Source organism: Manis javanica, chromosome 8, assembly GCF_040802235.1.
Source record: "Manis javanica isolate MJ-LG chromosome 8, MJ_LKY, whole genome shotgun sequence".
NCBI classification, from domain to species: domain Eukaryota; kingdom Metazoa; phylum Chordata; class Mammalia; order Pholidota; family Manidae; genus Manis; species Manis javanica.
In genome coordinates, this window is record NC_133163.1 from 109,755,016 (window position 1) to 109,780,236 (window position 25,221).

At 38.2% G+C, this 25,221-nt stretch overlaps 1 protein-coding gene and 1 long non-coding RNA gene across 6 annotated transcripts in view; one reads left to right on the forward strand and one right to left on the reverse strand.

Annotated features, from left to right (window-relative positions):
• The window catches only part of LOC140843171 (uncharacterized), an 82,959-nt gene that overhangs the window by 33,973 nt on the left and 23,765 nt on the right, over nt 1-25,221 (forward strand). The window lies entirely within an intron of this gene.
• Nucleotides 19,803-25,221, reverse strand: part of ICE2 (interactor of little elongation complex ELL subunit 2) — a 53,463-nt gene continuing 48,044 nt past the window's right edge. For all 5 annotated transcript variants that reach the window (XM_073211933.1, XM_017659735.3, XM_017659734.3 and 2 more), the window contains one exon: nt 19,803-21,423. In XM_073211933.1, the coding sequence (XP_073068034.1) occupies nt 21,301-21,423 (123 nt within the window). In that variant the 3' untranslated portion in view covers nt 19,803-21,300. The remainder of the gene's footprint in view (nt 21,424-25,221) is intronic.

A 25,221-nucleotide genomic window follows, 5' to 3' on the forward strand; every position in this document is an offset into this window, starting at 1 on the left:
AAACCAGATGATTTCACGGGTCTTTCCTTTCTCTGGTTTCTATGACTCATCAGCTACAGCAACTAGGGTGGGGCAAAATAACCAACTCTAATATCCAGGTTATGTAGCAGCTCAAAGGGAAGGAATCTAAGAAAAACTGTGGATTGTAAAAGAATGAAAAAAAAAATGTAACTCACAATACTCCTAACTCAGAAATCTTTCCCAGGAGGTCTCCCTACATCCAGTGCCCCCTATCTTTCTTCTGTAATTACCGATTACATGAACATTTTGTTTATCAAATGCTTTACACGTTTTTTAATGACATTGGTAAAATGCTTAATCTAGTACAAACAGAAGTCTAGTTGGTTTTGATCACCCATGTCCCTTAAAAAGCCTCCAATATCTATCAGACTATAAAAGTCAAGGAACTCTCAAGACAAAATCACTCAATTTAACAAATATTGACTATCCACTATATGCCAGGCACTAGGGCAGGATTATATAGCAGATGCATAATAGGAAAAAACATGGTAACTCCAACCTCAAGTTCCAGTGGAGATAATAAGTAATTACTTGACAAATGTGTCACAAATGAAATAAAAATGCTAGTGGAGCCCAATAAGAGAATGTCTAATTCTGTCAGGGGCAGTTAAGAGAAACGAAGACATTCCATCCTGGCCAGTGCATTCAGTTACTCATAGCTATTTGAAGTCATTGCGCAACCATAAAAGAAGAACTGTAACATATACCAATGCATTCTATATCCATGGGAAGTGTTAGAGAGGTGTGACTGTTCATTTTTTTTAACAAACCATTCCAGTATAAAAATAGTAAAGAGGATTAGTCACTGGAGAAGGTATATATTTTTTGATTAATGTCACTAATGTGAAAATATTTTTGGAACTCCTGAAGTATGACCCTCAGAGCCTAGGGCAAATCCTGGCCACTTGAGAGTTTTGAGAAACAGCTACAGGTCATTCTGGGCCAAAGCTCGTGACTAAGAGGGCAAAGGAGAGGAGGAGGAAAGGATATTACCAACTGAGGTTAAAAATGCATGAAGCCATGATCAGGCCAGGCCCTCAGTTGATTATGTTGCTCAATGGACTCAGCAGTACTTGGTTTCTAGTTTTAAGAACATTTGATAATGCTGATATGAGGTCTGAAGTGCATAACTGTCAGCCCAATAAAGCTTTCAGAGTTCCTAAAATACTCAATATTCAAAGTCATGTAATACTATTTCAAAAGTAATTTTTTTGTGAAAACGTCTAAAAATAGAGTGGACTGAAATGAGATCTTCAATAGTGACAAATCTATAAATGAGGAACTTCTGCACAAAAAGGAGTCTCAAAAACAGAACTCCCAAGGGCACGGGGATAGCCAAGTTTGTCGCAGTTTCTGATGGATGACATCAGCCTCAAGTTGGTCTTGATAGAGATGCATTCAGTTAATGCCATCAGTCCCTTTCCTCTTGTAGAGCCAGTGACATTGCTGTGGGCATTCTGCATAACTGGAAGAAACTTAGACGCGGCTCCAGATAGCTGAAGAGGAAAAGGGGAAGGTAGAGAGTTCCTGCAGGCAGAGACCTCTCAGGTGGTCCTCATGAAGACTGAGCCCTCTGCTAGAGCTGGGGTTATTCTTTCTTCATAAACAGAAATCATCTCAGGATTGTTAACATTGCTTCTGTTGGTCTTTTAACAAATTAGTCTGTTAATAAGTTATGTACATAATAACATTATCTGCCTTGTATTGTTTTAAAAAATATGAAGTCTTCAAACCCTTGATATCAGACTGAAAAGCCACAGGAGCAGGGGATATGGCCTGAGACCCACAAGGGCTGTCATCGCTGGTCTCCATATTGCTGTTTGGTTTTAACTGGTTAAGACCATTTTCTCTTTCAGGGCTGTAGTATCCATTTTAAACATTTAAATATTAACATGAATATCACACAAATATTGAAACATTCTGGGGATGAGCTCATGGCATGACCTACCCCAACCATTAAGCCCCTCAAGCAAAGGCCACTGGGCCTTTGGGCTCAGCTGCTTGGCTCACTTTATTTTCCTTTTTATACCCCTGACTCCAAGTTTTAAAAGGTTAGAAGAGACTAGGTAAAGGAGCACCTAAGGAGTTAACTATCTTTTTATAATAACTGTCTTGGGAGGATATCAACATCTTCCCCGGTTTTATATTTTCCCCAGATTCAGCATGCACTTCCAAATTACATAATACAGTTCAATTCCCCAAAAGAATAATTTTTGCAAGGGAACTCTTAGTCCATTCAGCTTTGGGCTGTAGAAGGGGAGGCATCTGACCCAGCTTGTGTGAGGGTCTGCAGTACTTATCGCCCCATTTCTGACTTGTCCAACTCCATTAGATTTAAGATCTGCTACTTCTATCTCAATGGGGTGTCCCCGTTCTCACAAACACGGTAGACATAGTTGGTACTGCAGAAACAAAGGCAGTGCCAAGATTGATGGCTACAACATTCGGTTTAGACTGAAAAATAGCTTCCCCTGACCTCCCAGCCCTCAGACTTCCCTAGCTCCCATTCTGCAAATCTATCCTACATATATCACAGCCATACTTTCCATTATAGAAGTGCTGCCCACCTCTACTGCCACCCCCATTTAAAAGCGTTCATCACTCCCCATCTCAAAGCAATGCTCACAGTCTACAGTAACGTGCCCAGGGCATTTTACTGACCAGTCCTCCCCAGCACATCGTCTTAGGTTCCTTTTGCTCCCTTCACCACAGGCTCTGTAGCCACATCTTAGCCAAAATGGACGCCCTGCTATTCCAACATGCTGTGCGCCTTTGTACCTCTGCAACATCTACTACACTTTGTCCCTCGGCTTGAAATTTCCTTTCCAGTCTGGCAAACTCCTTACAAGTTTTAGCTCAAATGTCATCTCTCATTGATTTGATTGGACAGTACTTCACATTTATACAGTGATTTGCTGTTTAAAAAGAATTTTTATATCCATTATTTGTTGGAAGGCCACTAGAAACTGTAGAATTTGCTGGGAAGGCATAAATATCTGAAGTTTATAGATGAAAACACCAAAGCCCAAATAGGAGAGAGATACAGCCTCAGTAAATGGTGGAGCTGAGACTCTTAACTCACTGCTCCCCACTGCCTCTCACTCCCCAGGCCTCTTCCAACAAAGCCCAGCTCCAGGCTGGCTCCTTCTAACACTCAGCCTCTCATGCTGCTCCTCCCCAAGCTGCAGCTAACAGTCCTAATATTCTGAAGACTTCCCCAACTACTGCATGTGAATTAACTCTAGCACAGGCTCCGGAAGCAGAAGCCTTGGCTGACAGCAAACTCAGCCTTCGCTTATATGCAAAATGACATTTTGGCCTTAGGCACTTACTAAGTTACATGGTCCTTGCTCCTTAAGAGTAAAAGCTTTTAGGCACTAGAGTGTAGCATTAAAAAAAGCCAGACTGAATTAGGGACCGACCTACCACTTTATTTTCCTCCCAACATGCACACACATGCAGAGACATCCAAGCCTAACACACTGTGATTTCAGTTTCCCTCACCCTCTTCCTGAACTCAAAAGAACTCATTGTGTAATTCTGTGAGACTGCACATTGGAACTGGAGAGAAACTATTTCCAGCTGTCCGTGTGGCACTTGGGAAACTATAACTTGCATTACTTTTGGTGGGGCAGAGAGCAGACATTATACTTGCAAAATGTATTCAGTTATTTATTTTTCACATCTGTAAAACTGCTGCTTGCTTATTGTTGGGACCCATGACTAAATAAAACTGTAAAATGCCTATTTCTTGGCTGTATACCAATGTAAACTTTTTCATTCGGTTAAACAGAAGTTGTAATCACTTGATCATTTATTGTGGACTCATTTCTCATTTTTGGTTGAAAACTTCAGGAGCAAATTTAAATATTGTCTAATGGAGGATTATATGATGAATAAGACTGTTCCTGGACACAGTAGCTTATTGACTTGGAGTCCCATTTAACTAATTTAAAACCAAAAAATCTTACAGTTTATAGTTCAAGAGCCTAAATTGGGCAGGGGTTTGAAAGATCATTTTGTGAAACTGGTTGACTTGTGTTTACGTTACCTGTAGATGGTGTGGCCTCAACACCTCCTAGTTGTGTAGGAGAACAGGCCTCTTCTCATTATGCCAGTGATTGAACACGGGTCTCTCCTTTTGCTAAGCTTTTTTTTTTTGCTGACCCAGGAAGAATCACAGATTTGTCCAGACAAGTTTTGGCTGCCAGATAGAATGGTTTTATGAAATTTTTACATATAGTATCTTCAAAATTATTAAATCTGTATTTGTACTTGTTTTGTTGCTCTTAAATGAGATAGAGTAACATTAAATGAGTTAGTATTGTAAGACATGTTGATTTATTCTTTCTTGAGGGGTGACTGGTGAAGCATTTAATGAACACAAGTTTTTTTCATTTCTTACTTTGTCCCAGGCTAGTATCTGGCAACAGACTTGCCCTTGTGAATACGGAGATCTATGATTGAGGTGGAGACAACCTAGCTACATGCTGGTATATAGAGAGCTCTCAGATATCAGCATAATTTTGTCTATGTACATGGAGCATTTGGAGTCTGCAAAATCCAGTGCTTGGGTCTTTGTCTTGTGTATAAAGACAGTCACTGCCTGTAAGGAGCTTATAATTTATTTAGGGATGTAAACCAAATAAATAGTTGAAAGAGGATAATACTTTGAAAGTAGGACAACATCTGAGATTCAGAATTTGTAGTCTTATAGTAAGTACAATAGGTATTTAGAGGAGAAAAGTTGCAAGGGGTTTGGGTCGTAAGGGAATTTTCATGCCCTGGACCCTAAAAACAGGAATCCCTGATTTCCACCCTATTTCATTTCAACACTTTGGTCTTTATGCCTGATTGTTGAACCAGCTGCCTTTTTTCCTAGTCCTCATCCTCCTTGACCTTCTGATAGCACCTGACACTGAATTATACCCTTCTTACAAAGTTTTTATTCTGAAATAATCTCAAATTTATGTAAAAGTTACAGAAATAGTACAGATAGCTCCTTTCAAGACTTCCTGTTAACAGTTCTTTGCCCAAATCTTCCAATTTGAGAATAAGTTGCAGACATGATGCCCCATTATTCATTTATACTTCAGTGTTTATTCCCTAAGTACAGGGCACATTCTGACACAATCATATCAAAATTAGGAAGTTGATATCAATACATCACTACTGTGTATTCCACAAACTCCATTCAGCTTTGCCAGTTGTTCCAGTAATGTTCTTATTGGTTTAGGATTCAAACCAGGATGAATCACATTGTTAGTCTTTAAGTAAAACAGTCCTATACGGTTACCCTGTCTTTCATGACCCTGACATTTCTCAAGAAATGTCACAATTGCTGTGTGGACTAATGCCTCAATTGGAACTTTTCTGGTATTTCCTCATGATTTATGCATTATTTGGCAGGAATATACCATAAAGTCGATGTGCTCTTCCTGGTGCATACCAAGAAACACACATTGTGGATTTGTTTCATTACTGATGATACTAATCTTAAATGCTTGGTTAGGATAGTTTCTGCCGATTTTCGTCAGCATCAAGTAAACTAATGTGTGTCATACCTAATAATGATATCTACCTTGTGAGGGAGATTAAGATTATGTAAATATTCCTATTTGCCATCAAATTTCCATCCACCTCATTTAGCATAGTTTGGTGATTCTTAGCTAAATAATTACTATAAGTTGCAAATTGGTGATTTTTCTAATTCCATCATTCCTTCTAGAGTTATTGGTTGGAGTTCTGTTGTAGAACAGAGTATTTCCTTTTTTCCCATTTATTTATTCATTTATATCAAAATGAGTTTATGGATTATTTTTTTACTCATAGGATTGTAATCTGTTACTATCATTATTTCATGCTCAAATTTCCCCAAACCTGAGAACTCATTTAAGCTAGCTCCTGTGTTCTTCTGACATGCACCCATCATTCTTTGAGTACTTTTTAACTTTCTGGTGCAAGATGATGTCCCAGCTTCATCTTATATTTTTCCTGCCCCAGTCTTGGAATTAGTAATATCTCCAAGGAGCCATGATTTCTCTTAATGAAGAGTGGGATTTAGAAACCTAGATCTGGGTGCTCAGTGTGCTCACAGCTACTGCGGTGTCACTGCCTCTAGACCCTATGAGTACTCTGAGTTCACTCTGATACTTCCAATTCCAACCCAATACCACAATGTTTATTCTTACCTTCCCCTTTCCCATTATTCTCAATGTATTTATTTGTTCAGTTGTGTGGGTATAGAACCAAACTCCCAGCCCTCTGACCCAAGTCCAGGAGATAGGGAGGAAGGGGAAAAAAGAAAATGGCTGCTTGATCCCAGACATGCCAGCTCCAACTTCCATCTTTTCAGCCCAAAGATGGGCCCCCAATCTTCCTATTTCTCTCCTTGAAGTTGCAGACCCACATTTTCAGTCTATAGGTTCCACAGGACATTGTCTTAATGGTACTTCTGTCATTTGGCTGAAATCATAGCTAGCTGTCTTTTTGCCCCATCCATATTCTTTCTCTAATATTTTCATTTAAGTCAGTGACAGAACCCAGGCTAAAAACTTCATTTTTGAAACCACTCATTCAGAATTCTATATACACAAGCTATTTAATATGCCATGATCTTTAATTTATCTTTGTATTCCCAAAACCTAGTGTCTATTACCTAGTTGTGACTCAATGTTGTAAGAAGTAAACATTCGTTTTTTGGGACAGGGTCAAATCTGATAGCTGCTAACTAAATGGCTTCCCAATCTACCCCTTTTCCATCTGCCTATTATTTGTATAGTCAATTTCACCTTGCTATAGTCTTTCTCTTTTATAAATAATCCTTTATATTGTAATGTACCTAAAATTGATCACGTCATTTTGCTCAAAGTCTTCAGTGTCTCCTCATTGCTTTTAGCATCAAATCAAACTATCTGGGAATAACAGTCAATACCTTTTACCATCAAGCTCTAACTTACTCTTCAACCTCCTATCCCATTTATCTTCTTTTACCCCAGTGCTTTTTACATAAGCCTATTTGTTATTTCCTAAAATCAGTACTTTTCATACGATTTTCCCTCATGCTATAATGCTCTGCTTCCTTTTTGTTCATATTAATATTTACTTGTCTTTGAAACACAGCTTAAAGGTCAGTTCTACCATGAGCTCCTCTGACGTCCACGCATTCCCTTTTCTTACTCCTATGCACTACTGTGTCACTTGAATATTCTGTTCTGTACTGTAGCTAGTTGTGCCTATCTCCCCAACTAGATTAGGAAATACCCTTGAGGCAGAAACCAAACTTACTATTCTTTAAATCCCAAGAGTTGGTATAATGTATTACACCCAATAGATACTCAAAAATGCATTATCAATTCAACACAGGACAAGCAAGGATTGTTCACACTTGGGTAAGCCAGCTGCTACGTCATGAGAGCACTTAATCGGACCTATGGAGAGGTACATGTGGCGAGGATAAGGCTTCCTGCTAATAAGTGGTGAGACACTGAGCACTTGCAGCACGACCTTCTCATGCTGTAAGTGAGCCTTCTTAAAAGCAGAGCCTCCAGCCCCAGTCAAGCCTTCAGATGACTGCAGCCCCAGCCAGTAACTTGACCATGACTTTATGAGAGACCTTGGGACAGAGGCACCCAGCTAAGGTACATCTGGACTCCTTTACCCACAAAAACTCTGAGATAATAAATCTTCACGTTTTTTTTTAACTAGGTAAGTTCTGGGGTAATAATTATGCAGTAATGCCTGATCAATATTGCATTCAAACCCAGAAACCAGGGAATAGAAATGGTGAAAAACTAACATTTTAATTAAACACTCTTCCCACTCGAACCACACTCCTTCTCCTCCTTTCTCAATGAGTAATACATCATGTAACCAGTATCCCAAATGAGAAACTTGGAAGCCATACTTGAGTCTGCCTACCGACCACATAACCAAGTTAACATTTTTTTCTCCTATTACATGAGCCCATCTCTACTCTTATTGCTTTAATTCAGGGCCTTTACCATTTTTTCAATAACTATAAGACAGCTTTCCAATTTTTCTCCTTTCCTACAGTCTATCCCAGCTCCATTGCATTCTCTAGACTAATGCCAACAAGAACTTTTTCAAAAACAAATCTGATTGTGTTGTTTATTTTTATAAAAATTCACTACTAGTTCCCACACTGCATGGGACAAATTCAAATGTTATAGCATGGCACATCTGTCCATGTCCTATAGTTTTTTCTCTCAGCTTCCATATTCATAGCCTACAATCCAGCCATCTCTCACTTTTGCATATGCTGCTTTCTTCCCATGTAGAACATATTTCATTCCTAACACTCTTACTCATTTTTTTTCTTTTGGTATCATTACTCTACAATTACATGAGGAACATTATGTTTACTAGACTCCCACCATCACCAAGTTCCCCCCACATTCCCCATTGCAGTCACTGTCTATCGGCGTAGTACATTCTTACTCATTTTTAAACAACTCAGCTCAAGCTTTATCTCAGAAAACTTTCCTTAATTATTAGTTCCAGGTTATGACTTTCTTATGTTACTTTATCAGAACACTAGTCACAGAAAACAGGAAGCTCCTGAGAAAAAAATATTTGGTACTGAGAAATTCATTTATTTACACATCTAACTTACATTTACTAAAACAACTATATGACAGACAACTATATTAGGCATTTGTTACATGAGAGTGAACACATCAAATATGCCCCTACCCTGGCACTGCCTGCGGTCTATTCAAGCAGACAGCAGGTCAAATAAACAAATACTGTGATATGTGAGAAAAGAGTACCATGAATAACAGTGGGGACCTACCTTTGGCTGTGTGGCACGAAGATGTATTCAAGTATTTAATGAATTTAATGTTTTCAAGAATTAGGTACATAGATTATATTTCACCATGGAGGCATAGGAAGGCCAGATTCATCACATCCTTGCCAAAAGTGAGTCTTTTTCTTTTTGAAAAAAATCTTTGCTCATATTTTCGATGTCAATTATTGTTTACACATGCTCAGCACTAAAAAGCAGGAAAAAGAACAAAAGATATGATCAAATACACATTTGATAAAAGCTTAATGAGCACAAGCGGAAAACTAAGGCTGAAGAACTAACTGTCTGGCTTTTTTAAAAGAGCAAATTCCAAGGGAATCCCTGCCTCTCCCTTATTTCACAGCCAAGTGATTCAGAGCTTAAATATTTTGGGGGATATGGGAGTATGTGACAAAGCTAAAAAAAAATCTCAGTGTTTTAGAAAGGGAATGGCAGGATAAGGAAATTATATATTAAAATACTTAAGACAAGTTTACCAATAATTACTCATTAATTTAGAATATTTTATAACTGATAAAAAACTCAAAACTTGGTAGTTGAGGGTAAAAATACTCAACTGTTACTTATAATAGTTATATTTCTAAGACTAATTTCCTATATTAATATAGAACATAAAAAACTTCAAAATCAAAGCAAATATTGTGCTGGATTACAAAACTTATGTTTTACAAATGATATACACATTTCTGAGAACTTCAGTGCACATTAAAGAACAGGGATACAGAGGGAGTGGAGGAAGACGGGGGAAGAGGAGGACGCAGAACTCACCTCTCCCCACGGACACGCGCAGGCAAGAACTAGGCACAGTGCAGCTCACTCTGATAGGACCTGAATATTGGCAGAAAGGATCTTCCACGGCTAAAGACAATAAATAGAAGGGCACATGAAGCAGAGTAAAAGGGGCAGAGAAGAGGTGGGAAACAACCTCCCCTCCCCCCAGAGTAGAGCAGCCCTCGAGTGGGAAGGATGCCACAGGTGTGGAGGAGCAAGGGGATCAAGCCCCACACTGGGTACCCCCAGTCCTGGGGGCCAGTAACGGGTAGATGAGCCCCCATAACATCTGGCTTTGAAAGCCAGCAGGGCATCTCTGGGGGCTTTGAAAATCAGCAGGCCTTCACTCCGGGAGAACCAGCGGGCTATCAGAAACCTAAAGGACCCCCTAAAGGACCAGCATAGAAACAGCAGTGTGACAAGTGCCTGGGTTACACAGGAAGGAGCTTTACTGACTAATTTAGGACATGTGTAAGAGGGAAAGGGATTTCCAGACTTCACAGCAAACAGAAATGCTGACAGGCACTGTTTTCCTGCCCTCCTTCAGCCTAGCGGCCAGAGGCTTGCAGGAGCTACTTCTGACACTCTCTGACTGTGGTCATATCACTGCTTGCCCTGCCCTGGCAGTCCCTTGTGGACTCACCTCACCCAACTCACCCACCCTGGCAGATGCCTCTCAAAAATGACTCCTGCTAAACACCTGGCAGGCAGCCTTGGTCTGGACTACATCCCCCCAGAGCAAATTCTGCCCTACCACACTCAGCTGGCAGCCCTGGCCGGGACTGGCACCCCTCCAGAGCAACTTCTCTGCTAGGAAGGAGAGAAGCCAGCCCCACCCATCACCACGCTCGAAGAAGATCCAGCGGGACCTCTCAGGCAGATGTGCTGGGGCAGGCCCTGCCCATCAGTGGGCTGCAGCCAGTCTTTGCTGACAGACATGCTGAGGACTGATACTATACATGTGGTTCATCCAGCCAGGCAACTCAGCCAACTGTGCTGGGAGCAAACCCTGCCCACCAGTGCACCAACAGTAGTTGTGGCAGGTTATTGCTCACAGCCAGGCTGAGGGTCAGCCTTGTTTACCAGCAGGCATGCAGCCAGCAGTCACAGCACAGCCACAATAGGAGGGTGCACACAGCCCGCAAAGGAGATACCCCTGGAGTAACCACTCAGGTGACCAGGGGGGATTGGACTACTGGGCACCACAGGACGGTTTCTAAAGAAGGCCACTACTTCCAAGGACAAGAGATGTAGCTAATACATCCTATGAATGTAGCAGTCTGCATTAAGCTGATGGATGCTTAAGTTTGAACACATTCTAAAACCCTACATTTCCCTCATTTTTATGTATGTATATTTTACATCTTTTAATTTTGTGTAACACTTGACTTATTTTTGTAGATATAAATAAATTTACTATTTTGTCTTTTAACCTTCATACTATCTGTATAAGTGAGATATTAGCTCCTACCTAATACACAGAAGAAAACAAAGAGTGAGACAAAATGAGGGGGCAGAGGAATATGTCCCAAAGAAAGAACAAGCCAAGATGTCAGAAAAAGAGTTGAATAAAACAGGTAAGCAATCTACCTGATAAAGAGTTCAAAGTAATGGTCATAAAGATACTTCCCAGCCTGGAGAGAAAAGTGGATGAACTCAGAACTTCGACCAAGAGAAAGTATTAAAAAGAGCCAGTCAGAGCTGAAAAACACAGTAACTGAAAAGAAAAATACACTAGAGTGGATCGACAGCAGATCAGAGGATGGAGAATGGATCAGCAATCTGGAAGACAGGGTAGTGGAAAGCAACCAAAGTGAACAGCAAAGCAAAAAATTTATAAATGAGGAGAGGTTAAGGGATCTCTGACAATTTCAAGTGTAACAACATTTGCATCACAGGGGTCCCTGAAAGAGAAGAGAGAAAAGAGGTGGAAAATATATTTGAAGAAACACCACCTGAAAACTTGCCTAACCTAGGGAAAGAAATGGACGTCAGGGCCAGGAAGCACAGAGAGCCCAAAACAAGATGAACCCAAGAAGGTGTACACCAAGCACATAATAATTAACATGGCACAAATTAAAGATAGAGAATTTTATAAAGGCAGAAAGAGAAAAACAAATAGTTATGCACCAGAAAAACCCCATAAGGGCATTAGCTGATTTTTCAGCAGAAACTCCGGAGGCCAGAAGGGAGCCATGATATATTCAAAGTACTGAAAGAAAAAAATTTCTAAAGAATACCCTACCCAGCAAGGTTGTCATTCAGAATTGAAGGAGAGAGTTTTCCTGATCAACAAGTTAAAGGATTTCATTACCACTTTACTAGCCTTATAAGAAACATTTAAAGGGACTTCTTTAAGCAGAAAAGGCCGTAATTAAAAGTGTGAAAACTATGAAAGGTAAAAGTTTCACTAGTAAAAACAAATACACAGTAAAGTAGTAGTAGATCAACCACATACAGGCTGTATGAAGGTTAAAAGACAAAATAGTAAAATCAGTTATATCTAAAAAAATTAGTCAAGGGTTACACAAAAAGAAGTAAAATATGACATACATAAAAATGTGGAGGAGGGAAATGTAGGGCTTTAGAATGTGTTCAAACTTAAGTGAGCATCAACTTAGTACAGACCGCTACATTCATAGGATATTATATAAGGACTTCATAGTGACCACAAACCAAAACCTATAATAGGTACACAAGAAATAAAGAGAAAGGAATGCAAGCACAATACTAAAGTCATCAAATCACAAGGGAAGAAATCAAGAGAAGAAAGAAACAGAGTACTACAAAAACAACCAGAAAACAATTAACAAAATGGCAGTAAGTACACACCTATTAATAATTACTTTAAATGTAAATGTACTATATGTTCTAATAAAAAAAGATAGGGTAACTGTATAAAAAAAGACCCACCTATAAGCTGACTATAGGAGACTCACTTCAGACCTAAAAGACACATACACACTGAAAGTGAAGGGATGGTAAATGATATTCCATGCAAATGGAAGTGAAAAAAAAAAGCTTGGGTAGCAACACTCACATCAGACAAAAACAAACTTCAAAACAGACTGCAATAAGGGACAGAGTGGGAATTACATGATGAAAATGGGATCAATCCAACAATGGGATATAACGATTGCAAACATCTATGTAAGTAACAGAGGAGCCGCTAACTACAGAAGGCACATACTAATAGACATAAAGGGAGAAACCGGCAGTAACACAATAGTAGGGGACTTTGACAAATCACTTACATCAATGAATAGATAATCCAGACAGGAAATCAATAAGGAAATAGTGGCTCTAAATGACACATCAGATCATACAGATTTAACAGTTATATACAGAACCTTATACCCCAAAATAGCAGAATACACATTCTTTCCAAGTGCACACAGAGCACTCTCCTGGACAGATAACATGTTAGGACACAAAACAAGTCTCAATAAATTTAAGAAGACTGAAATCATATCAAGCATGACCACAGTGGTATGAAACTAGAAGCTGATTACAAGAAAAAAACTGGGAAAAAGACAAACATGTGGAAGCTAAACAGGATGTTACTAAACAACCAATGGATCAATGAAGAAATCAGAGGGAAAAAAAATCTGCAAATGAAAATAAAAACACAACAGTTAAAAATCTTTGGGATGCAGCAAAGCAGTTAACAGAAAAGTTTTTAGTGATACAAGTCTACCTCAATAAGCAAGAAAATCTTAACCTATCTTTACACCTAAGGAAATAGAAAAAGAAAAGACCAAAAGTAAGTTGAAGGAAGGAAATAATGAAGACTAGGAGAAATAAATGAAATAGAGACAAAAATAAAATAAGAAAGATAAGGGCTGATTCTTTGAAAAGGTAAACAAAATTGATAAACTGTTAGCTAGACTCATCAAGAAAGAAAGAGGACTCAAAATCGGAACTGAAAAAGTTACAACCAACGTTACTGAAATGTGAAGGATTGTGATTACTATGAAAAGTCAGATGTTGAAAGATGGCAGCATGAGAGATGAGACAGAGGCTTCCTCCTAAAACCCCATATAATACAAAAATATAATAAATACAACTAATCCTGAAAAAGCAAAGGGAAAGAGGGCTGCGCCAAACTGCATACATCTGGAGAAAAGAAAAAACCTCACGGAACAGGGTAACATACCAAAGCCGTGATCTGGCTGGACCCAAGCCCTCCCCCACCCCAGCTCACGGATGGAAGAGAAATGGAGCGGGGAGGGAGTGAAGGCCTGGGAATGCTGAATACCTAACTCCAGAGATCTGCTCTGGGAGCACAAACCTACATTTCAAGGTGCTTTCATGGTAGTCTTATGATTAGCAGGTTGGGAAGCTAAGCCAGGCAGAATACCTGGAGAGACTGACATTCCAGCTGCTTGTGAAAAGCAGAGATCCATAGCCGGCTGCTCTGGGACAAAAGAAAGGTGGGCAGTCTGAGAGACTTCGTAACAGCAAGAGGGCTGCTAAAGGGGCAAGGATTGCACAGAGCTTACTGCTCAGGAGAAAGGACAGGTAGACAAAATTGTCCAGGTATCCTCTGCCCAGCAGGTTGGGAACTTCTCCATCTTCAGGCGCTCCAGCTCTCTGACTGGCTGCACAGCTCTGAGGACTCCCTCTGTGATATGCAGCCTACTGCGCCTTTCTCCAGGCCATCCCCACTTGGCTCACAAACTGGCAAACCCTACCCTGGCATAAGGCCAGCCAGAGGGAAGCCGCATTTAAAGCAATGACAAATACAAAGCATAGAGGCTTATACCTGTGTGCTTGGTCTGGCAGTAGAGGCAGCCATAGCAACCAGGAAGCAGGAAACAGCTCTTTCCTACCCCCAGGCACCAATATGACTCCCCTGCGCCCCCTGACATTGCTTCAGGGGCTGAGCAGCTCCAGAGTAGAGCTTCTGGGCACTAGAGGGTGCCATATACAAATATGAAATGCCAAAGGAACCTGGTTCAAAGTAAAATTATGAATAAACACCTGAGAAAGATTCAAATGAAATTGACCTCATGAATCTTCCTGAAAGGGATTTCAAAATAAAAATTATTAACATGCTCGTGGAGGTACAGAAAAATCTTCAAGAACTCAGGAATGAATTCTGGTCAGAGATCTAATAGTTGAAGAGCACACTGGAGGCTATTAAAAGCAGATTCGATACAGTGGAGGAGACAACAAATAAAATAGAAATCAGAGAAAAGGAATACAAAGAAGCTGAGGCACAAAGAGAAAAAAGGATCTCTAAGAATGAAAGAATATTGAGAGAACTGTGTGACCAATCCAAACGGAACAATATTCATATTATAGGGGTATCAGAAGAAGAAGAGACAAAAAAAGGGATAGAAAGGGTCTCAGAGGAGGTAATTGCTGAAAACTTCCCCCATCTGGGAAAGGAGATAGTCTCTCAGGCCACTGAGGTACACAGATCTCCCAACACAAGGGACCCAAGGAAGACAACACCAAGACATACAGTAATTAAAATGGCAAAGATCAAGGATAAGGACAGACTATTAAAAGTAACCAGAGAGAGAAATAAGATCACATACAAAGGAAAGCCCATCCGGCTATCATTAGACTTCTGAGCAGAAATCTTACAGGCCAGAAGGGAGTGGCATGATGTATTTAATGCAATCAAGCAGAAGGGCCTCCAACCAGGAATACTTTATCTGGCAAGATTATCATTTAAATTTAAAGGAGGGATTAAACAATTTTCAGATAAGCAAAAGCTGAATTTACCTCCCACAAACAGTCTCTACAGTGCATTTTGGAGGGACTGCTATAGATGGAAGTATTCCTAACATTTAATAGCTGTCACCAGAGGTAACAAAACCACAGTAAAGGAAGTAGAACAGTTAATTACTAAGCAAATGCAAAATTAAATCAACTATCCCCAAAGTCAATCAAGGGATAGACAGAGTACAGAATATGATACCTAATATATAAAGAATGGAGGAGGAAGAAAAAGGGGAAAAGAACCTTCAGATTGTGTTTGTAATAGCATATTAAGTGAGTTAAGTTAGAATCTTAGACAGTAAGGAAGCTAATCTTGAACCTTTGGTAACCATGAATCCAAAGCCTGCAATGGCAGTAAGTACACACCTATCGATAACTAGCCTAAATATTAATGGACTGAATGCACCAATCAAAAGACACAGAGTCACTGAATGGATAAAGAAACATCTATATGCTGCTTACAAGAGACTACTTCAAACCCAAACACATACATAGACTAAAAGTGAAGGGCTTGAAAAAGATATTTCATGCAGCTAATAGGGAGAAAATTTGTATCAGACAAAAAAGACTTCAAAACAAAGAAAGTAATAAGAGACAAAGGACATTACATAATGATAGAGGGGTCAGTCCAACAAGAGGATATAACCATTATAAATATCTATGCACCCAACACAGGAGCACCCAAATTTGTGAAACAAATACTAACAAAAATAAAGGGGAAAATTGAACACAATGCATTCCTTTTAGGAGACTTCAACATTCCACTCACTCCAAAGGACAGATCAACCAGACAGAAAATAAGTAAGGAGACAGAGGCACTAAACAACACATTATAACAGATGGACCTAACAGACAACTACAGAACACTCTACCCAAAAGCAGGATACACATTCTTCTCAAGTGCACATGGAACATTTTCAAGAATAGACCACCTACTAGGCCACAAAAAGAGACTCAGTAAATTTAAAAAGATTGAAATTGTACCAACCAGTTTCTCAGACCACAAAGATATGAAACTAAAAACAAATTGTGTGAAAACAAAAAAGTCCACAAACACAAGAAGGCTTAACAATATGCTGCTAAATAATCAATGGATAAATGACCAAATAAAAAGAGATCAAGCAAGATACGGAGACAAATGAAAACAATATCTCAACACTGCAAAATCTGTGGGATGCAACGAAGACCATGCTAAGAGGGAAGTATATTGCAATTCAGACCTACTTCAGGAAAGAACAATCCCAAATGAAGTCTAAAGTCACAATTAATGAAACTAGAAAAAAAGAACAAAGGAGGCCCAAAGTCAGTAGAAGAAGGGATGTAATAATGATCAGAGAAGAAGTTAATAAAATCAAGAAGAATAAAACAATAGAACCAATGAAAGCAGGAGCTGGTTCTTGGAGAAAATTAACAAAATAGATAAACCCCTAGAGACTTTTAAAGAAAAAAAGTCTATACACATAAACAGAATCAGAAACGAGAAAGGAAAAATCACTATGGACAACACAGAAATACAAAGAATTATTAGATAATACTATGAAAAATTATATGCTAAGAAACTGGATAACCTAGAAGAAATGGACAACTTTTTAGAAAAATACAACCTTCCAAGACTGACTGAGGAAGAAACAGAAAATCTGAACAGACTAATTACCAACAACAAAATTGTATTGGTAAACAAAAACCTACCTAAGAACAAAATGCCTGGACCAGATGGCTTCACGATTAAATTTTACCAAACATTTAATGAAGACCTAATACCCATCCTCCTTGAGGTTTTCCAAAAAGTAGAAGAGTGGGGAATATTCCTCATTCTATGAGGCCAGCATCACTCTAATACCAAAACAGGCAGACACCACAAAAAAAAAAGAAAATTACAGACCCATATCCCTGATGAACACAGATTCAAAACTACTCAACAAAATATCAGCAAACTGAATTCAAAAATATATCAAAACGGTCATACATCATAATCAAGTGCGATTTACTCCAGGGATGCAAGGATGATTCTATATCAGAAAATCCATCAACATCATACACCACAATAACAAAAAGAAGGATGAAAATCACATGATCATCTCAGTAGATGCTGAAAAACCATTCGACAAAATTCAACATCCAGTCATGATAAAAAACTCTCAGCAAAATGAGTATAGAGGGCAAGTATCTCAACATAATAAAGGCCATATATGACAAACCCACAGCCAACATTACACTAAACAGCAAGGTGAAAGCTTTTCCTTTAAGATTGGGAACAAGACAAGGATGCCCACTCTCCCCACTTTTATTCAACATAGTTCTGGAGGTCCTAGCCTTGGCAATCAGACAACACAAAGAAATAAAAGGCATCCAGATGGGTAAGGAAGAAGTTAAACTGTCAGTTTGCAGATGACATGATGTTGTACATAAAAAACCTAAAGAATACAGCCCAAAACTACTAGAATAACCAAATTCAGCAAAGTTGCAGGATACAAAATCAATACGCAGAAATCTGTTGCATTCTTATATACTAATTATGAACTAGCAGAAAGAGAAATCAGGAAAACAACCCCATTCACAATTGCATCAAAAAGAATAAAATACCTATAAATAAACCTAACCAAGTAGGTGAAAGACCTATACCCTGAAAACTACAAGACACTCATGAAAGAAATTAAAGACACCAATAAATGGAAATACATTCCATGCTCATGTGTAGAAAGAATATCATCAAAATGGCCATCTTGCCTAAAGCAATTTACAGATTCAATGCAATCCCTATCAAAATACCAATGGTATTCTTAAGAAAGTAGAACAAATAGTTCTAAAATTCATATGGAACCACAAAAGACCCCTAATAGCCAAAGCAATTCTGAAAAGAATAAAGCTGGGGGGATTATGCTCCCCAACTTCATGCTCTACTACAAAGCCACAGTAATCAAAACAATTTGGTACTGGCACAAGAACAGAACCATAGACCAATAAACATAATAGAGAGCCCAGATGTAAACCCAACATATATGGTCAATTAATATACAATAAAGGAGTCATGGATATATAATGGGGAAATGACAGCCTCTTCAACAACTGGTGTTGGCAAAACTGGACAGCTACATGTTAGAGAATGAAACTGGATTGTTGTCTAACTCCATACACAAAAGTAAACTCAAAATGGATCAAAGACCTGAATGTAAGTCATGAAACCGTAAAACTCTTAGAAGAAAACACAGGCAAAAATCTCTCGAGTATAAACATGAGCAACTTTCTGCTGAACACATCTCCTCTGGCAGGGAAACAAAACAAAACAAACAAGTAGGACTACATTAAACTAAAAAGCTTCTTTCTGTACAGCAAAGGACACCATTAGTAGAACAAAAAGGCATCCTACATTATAGGAGAATATATTTGTAAACAACATATCCGACAATGGGTTAACACCCAAAATATATAAAGAACTCACATGCCTCAACAACCAAAAAGGAAATAATCCAATTAAAAAATGGTGGAGGATCTGAACAGAGACTTCTCCAAAGAAATACAGATGGCCAATAGGCACACGAAAAGATGCTCCACATTGCTCACAATCAGGGAAATGCAAATTAAAACCACAATGAGGTATCACATCACACCAGTTAGGATGGCCAAGATCCAAAAGACAAGGAACAACAAATGCTGGCAAGGATGTGGAGAAAGGGGAACCCTCCTACACTGCTGGTGGGAATGTAAATTAGTTCAACCATTGTGGAAAGCAATATGGAGGTTCCTCAAAAAAATAAAAATAGAAATACCATTTGACCCAGGAATTCCACTCCTAGGAATTTATCTGAAAGTAAGATCCCAGATTTGAAAAGACATATGCACCCATATGTTTATTGCAGCACTATTTACAATAGCCAAGACATGGAAGCCACCTAAGTGTCCATAGTAGATGAATGAATTAAGAAGATATGGTATATACACACAATGGAATATATTCAACCATAAGAAGAAAACAAATCCTACCATTTGCAATAACATGGATGGAGCTAGATGGTCTTACGCTCAGTGAAATATGCTAGGTGGGGAAAGACAAGTATCAAATAATTTCACTCATTTGTGGAGTACAAAAAGAAAGCAAAACTGAAGGAACAAAACAGCACCATCACAGACTCTGAGAATGGACAAGTGGTTACCAAAGGGGAGGGGTGGGGGAGTGCAGGTGGGGAGGGAGGGATAAGGGGATTGAGGGGTATTATGATTGGCACAGATGGTGTGTGTGTGGAGGCCGTGGAAAAACAGTGTAGCACAGAGAAGTGACTCTGTGGCATCTTAGTACACTGGACAATGAATGTAATGGGGTGTGTGGGGGGCTTGATAATATGGTGAATGCTGTAACCGCAATGCTTTTCATGTGAAACCTTCAAAGAACATATATCAATGCTACTTTAATAAAAACTAATAAATAAAGGAAAACACTAACTCAAAAAGATACATGCATCCCTATATTTATTGCAGCAGTATTTACAAAAGCCAAGACTTTAAGCAACCTGTCCATCAATAGATTAATAAAGGTGTAGCATTAATTCATGATGGAGTATTACTAAGCCATAAAAAAGAATGAAATCCTGTCATATGTGACAAAAATGGATGGACCTAGATGGTATTAAGCTAAATGAAATAAGTCAGAAAGAAAAAGGCAAATACCCCATGATTTCACTTACATGTGGAGTCTAAAATTCAAAATAAATGAGTAAACAAAGAAAAAACAAAAACCCAAGACTGATAAATATAGGAAACAAACTGCTGGGTTCCAGACAGGAGGTGGGTGGGGTGATAGATGTAATAGGTAAAGGGGATCAAGAAGTACAAACTTCCAGTTATAAAATAAATAAGGCACAGGATAAAAGGTACAGCATGGGGAAGATGGGCAATGGTATTGTAATAACTTGGTATGGTACACTTATTGTGGTGGGCGTAACTGTCAAATCATGATGTTGTACACCCGAAACTAATATGTCAACTACACTTAAAAAGAAAGAAAAAGAACAGTTATACAAAAATCAAGTAAATGCACTGCTTCTTAAGTCCAAAATGGCTACAGTGACATCAGTTCCTCATGCCCTTTTCCAAATTTATCTATGGTACTAGAAAATTTAAATTAATCTGTAGAGATGAGGGAAAAAACAGCTTATGTTTTATCACACATTAGCCTTGTCAGTTGAAATAATGTAATTTTTTTGGAAAATATGTTCATGTCTGTTTACAGTAGTATATTTGAAAACTGGAACTTATGTAAAGAAAGAGAGGCATTCATCACCAAACTTGTTACACCACAAGTTTTGTTTTGCTTTGTTTTAAGCATACTTATGATTTTTCAGCAAGAAATTGTTAACTGCGTTTTCAGAGGCAGGGAGATTTTTTCTTCAATTTTTGGCTTCTGCAGTGGAATTTCACCAAGTTTTTGAGGGTATTAACTTTATTAAACTGGAACAATCGTAGTTCTAAAATATTACATAAAAACTGCCACTATGGGTCAGAAACAAAGCTTACATTACTCAAAATTATCTAACAATGGCAAGATTTAACCTTTTGAGCCAATCTCAGACTGATGACATAACTCAAATTATTAACAAAACACAGATGATAAATATTGCTTTTGAAAAAAGTAAATTGTTTTTCTATTTAAAATTTTTTGAAAAGGTTTTTTACTATAAAAATATTTTTCTTCTCTATATGTTTCCCTGCCATGATAACGTTAAAACATGTCTAGACTTCCCTCAAGCACGAAGTGGTAAGAGTATACCATTCCAGTTCAGCTAAAACATTTCTTCACACAGCCACATTTTTCAAGGCACTCTAAGAACTCGCAAGGACACTAAAAGAAAAATGCTAATCTTGTCTACTCTTTTAGGCATATTTCCCCTCAAACTTTTTAAAACTGAACATTGTCATAACTGCCTTATTCCTCATTTTCCATGGTAGAGTTGTTAAGTTATTTTTCTTTTATTTGGAGCTACTCCTTCATTTTCAACTTGCTGAGCAGGCAGACTTTTAATTTCCATGGAAACTGGATTCCTGCGGGTGTGTGGAGGAATTCTTGTTCCACCAACCTAAGAGATGAAGCAAAGAACAGAATGGCGTAAAATGTTTACAACATATTTATATACAATTAAAACTCTGTATTGTTTACATAAGTACTAATTACCTTGCAAATGGTCCTTTATATATTTTTAATCACCAGCCACTTGCCTGTTTCTAAACAAGCTTTAACCTGACAAGTTTTAAAGTACTAAACTTCCAAATAGGATTCAGGGAAAGAGACAGATTAGGGTAGATGGAAAGAGGTGAAGAGGGAAACTACTTGTGTGTTAAATCTGGAAGAGGCTGAAATGCAAATTAGAAAATGAGGGAATGACAGGCCTTTTGAATAATGTGTTTGTAATAATGAAGCTGAAAGGCAGGAGGAAGGAAGAATGAAAAATATGAAGGGAAGGAAAGGAAAAAAGAAAAAGAGGGAGAAGAAAATGGAGAAAGAGATGAAGAGAAAAACAGAAGAGTCCAGAGAAGAAGAGGAAAAAAAGAATAAAGGTGAAAGAATGAAGGGAAAAGAGAAAGGAACCCAAGTAGAAAGGAAAAGCTGTAGGGCTCAAAGGGAAGATCCTCACAAGTAAGAAATTAAGGGGAAGAAAACCAGTAGAAGGGCACTGCAGAGGATGGGAAAAGAGGAACAGAGAAGTTGGGGGGGACTTTGTTGCGGAGCGGGGTCCACCTCAGTATCTACTCTTCCTCAGCACAAGCTGCAACTCGTCCTCACTTTCCAGCTCACACATTCCAGGGGAGAGGAGGTGTACTGCTAGGCCAATCCCTTGCTAACTGCAGTACTGATGAACGTCAGATCTGGAGATGCTGTCATCTCCTTGGCTACCGAGAGACCATAAAGGTTTTCAAAGGGGTAATGGAGAAAGCGGGTATCACAGAAAAGGACCAAAGCTGTACAGCCTGAAACTACTACCCAGAACCTGTCCATATCTGCTTCTATTTTCCCTAACTACCCTGCACCCTTTGTTTTTTCATACCTTATCCAGTGAATTCCAGACCTGGGAGTGATGGGTGATATTCTAACTACAGGCACATTCTCTCATATTCCCAATGTGACAACACGTTACTAGCACTGCTCCCAGGGGCCACTGCCTCACTGAGAATGAATCAGACTCCAACTTCCCTCACCCAATATTTTGTCTTGTTGGGGGCATTTTTTTTTTTTTTTGGTTTAAAATTAGACTGGAAAGGACAGACAATTTGGGATTGAGTCTGCCCATCTATCTGAATCTGATGAACTTTTGTAAAGTACTGATTAGAAAAGTGCTGTGATTTTTAGATTATCCAAACTACTCCGTATTCAACTGGTATTACTATAAAAGCATACTGACCATATATCTACTACATTGAGGAAAGCAAAACTTTCATTGCAAGATTGTGCGTGTAATGAATACTTATTATAGAAGTGGAAGGAGAAAAGGGATAGACAGAGTGTTTCAAAGGACCAGAACTGGAAGCAGTGAGGAGTAGCACAGGAAGCAAATGGCATCCTCTTACTAAGCTCTGCTCCACGCAGTAGGAGGCAGGCAGACAGGCTCTCCTGGACTCTCTCTCAGGGTTGGTACCAAAGGCAGTACAGGAAGATGAGATCTGAGGGTAAGTGGACTGAGGACTGAGGGGTTATATGAGAGGCAGAAACATTTGTTTCATGAGTTTTTATACAACATAAAATATGTATATGATTTGTTTCATACATAAGACACAGGGGTCTTATTTAACTTTCTGTGGCCTTGAAAAAACATCAAACCAAGCATTAGCTATCTGTCTACTGACGCTAGGTTGTGCGACCAGGTCTTGGATGATCTCACTAAGTATTTGCCTCTGGACTGAATGCATAAAGCATCTTAAAAAATACAAATCAACAAATGCTCAGTGGTACACAAACAACTGAATTATTTAACTCTGTAGTTACGTGGCTAAACTCTGAATTTAAGGAATCATGTCAAGGTATTAAACTGTTTCACTAAAAAGGAATAAGCCAATCCCACACAGAATTACATATTAGAGACTATAATCAGATTTTCTTAATTAAAAGGAAATCATTATCTCATTTGCAACAACATGGATGGATCTAGAGGGTATTATGCTCAGTGAAATAAGCCAGGCAGAGAAAGACAAATACCAAATGATCTAACTTATTTGTGGAGTATAAAGACAAAGCAAAACAGAAGGAACAAAATAGCAGTAGACTCAGAGACACTGAAAAGGGACTAGTGGTTACCAAGGGGCAGGGGTTGGGGTGAGGGAAGGGAGGAGGGGATAAAGGGGCACAATAATTCACAATCACAATTTAAGTTGGTCACGGGGACAGCAGTACAGCAGAGAATACAGTTAATGATTCTGTTGACAATGACCACACTAGAAGGGGTGAGGATTTAATAGTATGGGTCACTGTTGAACCACTGTTATATAACTGAAACCAATAAGATTGTATATCAATGATACTTTAATTAAAACAATTCAGAGACTTATAACAGTAAATATATGTGGGGACTATGAATAGCTTTTCATCACTAGTAAAATGCAAGCTGAGGAATGGTGAGAAACTTAATAAATAACATTTCAACCTCACAAAGGAGTTAATAAATGTGTATAATAAAAAAAATGGAAATCATTATTCCAGAAAAAACATAATCCTTCAAAAATAGCTTTCAATTATTATTTTTTAATTAGTTAAGAAAATCTGCTTTAGGTTGATAAAAATCACTACTTAAATTTAAAGTGGAAATGGCAATGTAGATAAAAATGGTTTAAAATGCTAACGACTAATTCTCCACTCTTTCTCTTGTAGCAACTAGTTAACCACATTTATAATTTTCTTGGCCAAAGTTAACTAAGAATGTGCAAGAAGTTCTCATTTCTAAGAAAGATCCTCACAAATGGTAACATTAGGGTAGAGAATTAAAAAAAACACATAAATAACTCCATTCACTGTAAATTATTTTTAAAAATCCTCAGTATTTGTATTCCAGCTATTTGTCAAAGGACTTGACATTCAAAGATTAATTACATATAACATCAAATGGAAAAAGAACAGAACATATCCATAGGATACAAAAACTGACAGATGTTCTGTGGCACACATATTGAGAGGATTATAGAACTCAGTAATTTTGACTCAAAGATTTTTGGCAGCAGGGAAAGAAAATACACTGGGTTTTTGTTTCCTGAACATTCAGATTCATTTGTACAGAACAAAACTTTCCAAATAAAACTAAACTCAAACTGAAATTTCTTACATGATAGAAAGAATGAATGACATGGTAAAGATTATTTCTAGCCATGGCTTTACAAACATTTCAGATGAAAAAGAACTCAAACGGTATTTCTGGGAAGGATCTATAAAGAGAGTAACATTAAGGATAACTCAATCAGTACTGAGTTACAATTAGCAAAACACAGTTCAGTCCTTAACATTTTATTGTACTTTTAATAAGGCACTGTATTCACTTACTAACACTTGGTTTTATATTTTTCTATATTCTACTTATCAATTTTAAGTTGTCATTATAAATTTATTGTATATAGTCTGCAAATTGCCTCAAATATTTAGTATTTAAAGAAATAAATATTTAAAATTTTTAAAATATTTTTAAAAAATTTAAATTTAAATATTTAAAGAGAACAGTATATATAAATAAAAATTATTTTAAAACTTTTTGCTTTTCATAGGAATATAAGGATTTATCTGTGTGAATGCCTTACTCATGCCCCCACTGGACAAACTAATAGAATTTTCTTTCCTGGACTTATAAACCTTACAAAAAGAAAAATTTCCAATGACATAATGACTGGACTCAGTAGAGTAT